This window comes from Cucurbita maxima, unplaced genomic scaffold (genome assembly GCF_002738345.1).
Source record: "Cucurbita maxima cultivar Rimu unplaced genomic scaffold, Cmax_1.0 Cma_Scf00016, whole genome shotgun sequence".
Lineage (NCBI taxonomy): Eukaryota > Viridiplantae > Streptophyta > Magnoliopsida > Cucurbitales > Cucurbitaceae > Cucurbita > Cucurbita maxima.
Genome location: NW_019272032.1, coordinates 3,622,074 through 3,628,927, shown reverse-complemented (window position 1 = coordinate 3,628,927; position 6,854 = coordinate 3,622,074). Strand labels below are relative to the sequence as shown.

Here is a 6,854-nt window from a genome sequence, read left to right as displayed (position 1 = left end):
AGAGAAAATTAAATTCGGTAAGTCTTTAAATAAAAATGTTATTTATTATTTAATTTAATTAAATTTTGAAATAGGGAGTGAAATTTGAAGGAGATTTAATTTTTGTGTGTTTTGAGAATTTTGTTTTGTTTGTGTATTCACATGCGATGCATCGTAATTTATGTTCATCTGACAATCAATCTACTGAACCAAAAAGTGAAACCAAATAAAAATAAATGACCCATAAATATTATTATTATTAATAATAAAAAAGGACTGGATTAAACATGTTGTTGCCAATGCCGCTACTCGTCAACAGTCAACTGCTTCCCGAAATATATATATACTCTTTTTATTTATTTTCATTCAAAAAAAAATTAATTAATTAACGTTTAGAATTTAGATTCGGCATCGAACAACTTTTGCATGTTGCACGTCATTTGTTTAATTTGAATCAGAACTAACATAAGTTATTTTAATTCACGAACTAAAACAAATATATTTAAAAGTTTATCGATTTAAATATTTAATTAGTTTTTAAAATTTTAAATTTTTGTCCAATAATTTTTTTCAAAAAATAGTGAATATATAGTAATTTTTTTTATTTATCTAATAGTAATCTAAATCTTTACTTGGTAATTTTGAAAAGGTCTAACCTGTCAAAATTATTTGATTGTTTTTATTAAATATAAAATTAGGGTGGTTAAATATTTGAAATATTTAATTTGGTATGTAAATGGATATATAAATTAAAGTATTTAAATATAAAAATAAAAATTGTAAGTATTAAATATTGGTTTGGAAAATTGATTCCGTTCCGCCTCCGTTCTTTAATTTACCATCTGCCACGTCCTGCTCCATGTCTCTCTCTGTCTCTCTCTGTTCAGCTGTTTGGTGGATATATAAGTAATTTTCCCCCACAAAAATTACTATATTCTTCGCCATTGATTCCAAGCTAAATCTGCTACGGAGAGCCTCTCTTACTGTGCTTCTTAACTATAAACTTCTCTCATTTTTTGGATTATGGAGATTCTTCTTCTTCTTCTTCTTCTTCTTCTTCTTCTTCTTCCAATTGACCGGCAGATTTGAGAATTGATGAGGGCTCGAGGGATTCAAATACAAAAGAACAAACTATGAAGGCCAAGGAAATGCACCCTCTTTGTTGCATCTCGGTGGAGAGTTTTGGAATCGGATGCGCCGGCGATGGAGACCAGTCGACTGAGGAAGCTGCGGCGGCGGCGGCTGCTCTCTGCAGGACCAAGAGCATGCCCGCCAGTTTAGCCGCCTTTTCCGATGGATCTCATGCGAATGTTATCAGACGCCCACCGGGATCCAAATCCACAGTCGCTGGAGTTCTTCACAAGTGGACCAATTACGGGAAAGGGTGGAGATCCAGATGGTTCCTTCTCCGTAATGGCGTATTGTCCTACGCCAAGATTCGCCGCCCCGAGAATCTGAATCTTCTTGCTTCAAACAACGACTATCGATTGATCGGAGAGATTTCAAGCAATAGGATCCCGAGGGGAGACGAGAACGGCGGAGGGAGGAGGAAGCACCAAAAAGCGGTGGGAGTGGTTCATCTCAAGGTACACAAAAGAGCTTAAAACGAAATTGTTATTGAAATTAAGAGGAACACGAATTTTGGTTTATTATCCGGAAAATTTACACAAAAACAGGATCTGAAATGGTCTGATAATTTGATGATCTTATAAAGTAGGAATGGGATGTGTTTATGCATTTTAGGGATGGCGGTAAAGAGAGAAATAGGTTTTCCGTTATGGGCAACATTTTAGGTTATGTGTTTACCATTCATCACATTTTTAGTTTTGCTTCTCTCTGAAAATAAATGTCTCTCTCTCTCTCTCTTTAGCTCTCCCTCTGAGTCTGAGGCCGACTCTGATCTTGCCAGATACTCAGGGGGGGGACATTGAAATCTGAGCTTAAAGGAAACGCGTGAACCACAGGTTTAAACCATTGTTCATCATATTTCTTCCAGCATTTACTCTCTCTTCCTCTCTCTCATATCTGGGTCATCCTCTGATGAACTTAATTGCAATTTTTTCATAGCTTTTTAACTGCTTGTTCATGTCGAGTGGGTCACATCCACAGGTGGATTAGGAGGCCATTTTATGTTTTTGGTGATGCTTAGGGTTATTGTTCATCACAACTCATTGTTGCTCTCCTTTTCTACTGTCTTGAAATCATCATTTTTTTTTTTTTTTTGTTGGATTTGAAATCTCCCACCTTCTTTATCTTCCACTCAAATTCTACCCTGAATTTCACCTTTTCCCTCTTTTCTTTTACTGTTTCTGAGCTTGATTTGAAGAGTTTAAGCGAGTTATTAGGTCGGTTGCTAATGAATGTAATCAAAAGTGGTGGACTTTTTAGGTCAATTTTGTACTTTCCAGGTGATATCACTGTTCATAATCTTGTGGTTTTTGTTCTTGAATATGCCTTTTTTTTTTTCTAATATCTGAAATTTATCAATGCAGATCACATCATTTCGAGAGAGCAAGTCGGATGATCGGAGGTTTTATATCTTCACTGCTACAAAGACTCTTCATTTGAGAACTAATTCAAAGAGTGACCGAGAGGCTTGGATTCAAGCCTTGGCTTCTTCTAGTCGCAGCATATGTCCTCTAACATCGCTGAATTATAATCTCACCACCGTGCCGAGTGATTTATCGGTATCGACTGACCGACTGAAGGAGCGTTTAATTGAAGAGGGAATTGGTGAAACTCTTGTTAAGGATTGTGAACAGATAATGCTGTCCGAATTCTTGGAAATTAGAGGGCAGCTTCAAGTTCTATGTGATGAACGATCTAACTTGCTTGATACAATCAGGCAGTTAGAGGTAAAAGTTTCCTTTTGAAGCCCTTTTCTTCTTAGCGCTCATAGTTAGTATCAATTCTTGTGTGTTTATGTATTATTGTGCTACTCATGTGGCTGATATTAGACTTGACTGTGTTATATACAGGCTGCTAGTTTTGAAGCTGAAGCTTCTGGAATGAATGATGGAGAATTTCAACTGATGAAGCATGATCTTTCCTCTGAAGAACGTGGAAAATATAGTGGTTCTTTCTCTTCTTTTTTCTTCCCTTTTTTCATTGAAATTTGCTTTATATGCTTGAAATCAATACAAGTCAAGGCTTTCAAGCAGAAAATATAGTTGTCTCAGCCTCTTTTTGTTTGGCATTTGGCGCTTGGCTTGTAATTTCATCATATCCAGGGAATTGTTTCTTGTAAGACAGAGCTTCAGTAAAGTATGATGGTCTTGTTAGTTCTCTGTTTTCGTTAAAGTGTTAAAAATTGGGTTGATGTCTATTGGATGTTTTTAAAATGTAAGATGTAATTTGGAAAAAAATTGCTGGTTAACTGTATCAGTCTTTAAGTTCTGCATAATATGTTATAAACTGTAATGAGTTTATCAAATGAAACGTTGTTGGATGTGCAGTTTGTTTGAAGATTTGATAGATTATTTACTTCTGTCTGGTTTGTAGAATGCAGCACCACGGAATCATCGGATGATATCGAGAAACGAGAGCTCGAGGAGGAGGTTTCAGACGAAGACGAAATGTCCTTTTACGACACCATAGATTCTTTCTCTGAAAATTCTGTCTATGGCCATGATAGCAAGGCTGAAAGTCATCAGCATGACAATGGTGGCACAATGGCTGCTAACATGGAGTTACAGAACAGATACTCACACGTTCAAAGAAGGAAACGGCTTCCCGTTCCGGTGGAGAAGGAGAAACGAGTCAGCCTTTGGTCAATGATCAAAGACAATGTGGGAAAAGATCTGACAAGAGTGTGCCTCCCTGTTTACTTCAACGAGCCAATATCATCCCTGCAGAAATGCTGTGAAGACATGGAGTATTCATATCTATTGGACCAAGCATACCAACAAGGAAAACAGGTAAGCTTATAAGAAGATAAAAGCTTCCTACAAATCTTGTTATGCATGGAAATCAAAGTAGAATTTGGGGACTTGTATTATGTGCAGGGAAATAGTCTACAAAGAATTCTGAACGTCGCAGCGTTTGCAGTTTCGGGGTACGCTTCGTCGGAAGGCAGACACTGCAAACCATTCAATCCTCTGTTGGGGGAAACCTACGAAGCCGATTTTCCAGAGAAAGGATTTCGGTTCTTCTCGGAGAAGGTCAGTAAATGGGATAAGAGGCTGTGTAAGTTTATTATGGGATCACTGTAAAAGTAACTGGAAAATGGATGTGTATGTTTATGTAGGTGAGTCACCACCCGACTCTGATAGCGTGCCATTGCGAAGGGAGAGGGTGGAAGTTTTGGGGAGATAGCAACCTTCAGTCCAAATTCTGGGGAAGGTCAATTCAGTTGGACCCTGTTGGAGTTCTCACACTTGAGTTTGATGATGGTGAAATCTTCCAGTGGAGCAAGGTAAAAAGAAAGTTGTATTTTTTGTATTAACTAACTATGCATAAACAAAATAGATTATGTAACACTTTTCCTTTCGGGCTTCCCCTCAAGGTTTAACGCGTGTGCTAGGGAGAGGTTTCAACGCCCTTATAAAAAATGTTTTGTTCTTCTCTCCAACCGATGTGGGATGTCACAATTCACTCCCCTTCAAGACCTAGTGTTCTCACTCACACTCGTTCCCTTCTCCGATTAATGTGGGATCCCTCAATCCACCCTCTTGTTGGCACACCAGCTCGTGTCCACCTCCTTCAGGGCTTAGCCTCTTCGCTGGCACATCACACAGTGTCTGGCTTTGATACCATTTGTAACGGCCCAAGCCCACCACTAGCAGATATTGTCCTCTTTGGACTTTCTCTTTCGAGCTTTCCCTCAAGGTTTTTAAATAGCGTGTGCTATGGAGAGGTTTCCTCACCCTTATAAAAAATGTTTCGTTCTCCTCCCCAACCGATGTGGGATCTTACAATCCACCCCCCTTTGGGACCTAGCTTCCTCATCGACACTCGTTCCCTTCTCCAATCAATGTGGGACCCCTCAATCCACTCCCTTGTTGGCACACCAGCTTGTGTCCATCTCCTTCAGGGCTCAACCTCCTCGCTGGCACATCACACAATGTCTGGCTTTGATACCATTTGTAACGGCCCAAGCTCACCGCTAGTAGATATTGTCTTCTTTGGGCTTTTCCTTTCCGGCTTCCCCTCAAAGTTTCAGGAGAAGTTTCTACACCTTTGTAAAGAATGTTTCGTTATTCTCCCCAATTGATGTGGATCTCACAGATTGGAGGCTTGACATTCCGATCAGCATGTGTTCTACTTCATAAGTTTCTAGATTTCTTCTAATTTATGTGGTTAGTGAGTGTCTCACAAATCTCATTTTATGATTGCTTTTAGGTAACAACAAGTATCTATAATCTCATCCTTGGGAAAGTATATTGTGATCACCATGGAACCATGCACATTCGTGGCAATAGGGACTATTCGTGCAACCTAAAGTTCAAAGAGCAATCATTTCTCGACCGAAATCCTCATCAGGTTCATATCTCATTCTTCTGTATCGGATTTTATCTTGTTTTTCTTTAACAAAACGAATTCAAATCTATTCTACATCTACATCTGTATAGGTTCATGGATATGTTGAACATGTTTCTGGGAAAAAAGTTGCCACGTTGTTCGGGAAGTGGGACGATAGCATGTATTATGTAAATGGTCACGAGAATGTAGATTCAAAGAGTTGTGATGGTGGTACTTTGTTGTGGAAAAGCAGTGAACCGCCGCATGATCGGACTCGATACAACTTGACTTCATTTTCGATCACTTTGAATGAGCTGACACCGGGGCTCAAGGTTGAAATCAGTCTCTTACCATATACCCTTCTTTGATTATCTCTAATTGTGATGTATAGCTTTGTCTGATATTGGATATTTGATCATGGATTAGGAGATGCTCCCTCCCACGGATTCCAGACTCCGACCAGACCAACGACATCTAGAAAACGGGGAGTACGATAAGGCCAATGCCGAGAAGCTACGGTTGGAACAAAGGCAAAGAATTGTACGTTGAGCTCTTCTTTTTGCATGCTTTTTTAAATTTCTACCTGCATGATTCATTGTTGTTCGTGTATTTCAGTCGAGGAAGTTACAAGAGAACGGGTGGAAGCCAAGATGGTTCGAGAGAGAAGGGGAAGATGGACCCTTTAGGTATGCTGGAGGATATTGGGAAGCAAGGAACGCAAGCAAATGGGATGATTGCCCAGACATATTTGGGGAATTGAATCATTAGGAGGATTCTGGATATTAATGATATGTGTATTGTACGGCCATTCTTTTTCATATTTTGAAGGTATAATGTTTGGGGGAGAGGGGTTGGGTCGTCCATTGATTAGCTCTGTTGTAATCTCTTCCAAATGCAAATTGCAAAAAAAAAGTGACAATAATTGATCTACCGAATCTTGCTTCCCAAGTTAGATCCATACCATTTGACCAAGACTTTCAAATATGTCTCACATCTCACCTGGGGACTACAATTTTTTAAAGCATAACGACCCTCGAGATATGAAGATTCGAAATTATCGATCTTGATGGAAGGAGTATCTATCAATTACCTTTGAACCATGTCGAAAGCTATAGTATTGTTGATCATGGTTGTCACCGATCAATGCCAATTAATCAGTTTAGTTTTGTATGTCAAGCCTTATAGAATGGAAATTCAACCTAATGAAAGCTTATCAAACTATGAAAGACTATCATTTAGATACATTGACTTTGACTTTTCGGAACGAAACATTTTTTATAAGAGTGTGGAAACCTCTCCCTCTCGAGAAAGATCAGAAAGGAAAGTCCAAAGAGAACAATAGCTAGTGGTGGGCTTTGGCTGTTACAAATGATATCAAAGACATACCAGGTGATGTGCGAGGTAGGATGCTAAGC

General features: G+C 38.9%; 1 protein-coding gene across 1 annotated transcript; it reads left to right on the top strand.

The window, feature by feature from the left end:
* The first annotated feature begins 837 nt into the window (after positions 1-837).
* Positions 838-6,384, top strand: LOC111490987 (oxysterol-binding protein-related protein 2B-like). Its single transcript, XM_023139688.1, has 10 exons — positions 838-1,565; positions 2,472-2,834; positions 2,958-3,054; positions 3,481-3,896; positions 3,984-4,139; positions 4,226-4,393; positions 5,320-5,460; positions 5,550-5,771; positions 5,866-5,979; positions 6,055-6,384. The coding sequence occupies exons 1-10, from the start codon at positions 1,113-1,115 to the stop codon at positions 6,205-6,207; spliced, it is 2,283 nt and encodes a 760-aa protein (XP_022995456.1). The 5' UTR covers positions 838-1,112; the 3' UTR covers positions 6,208-6,384.
* The last annotated feature ends 470 nt before the right edge of the window (positions 6,385-6,854 follow it).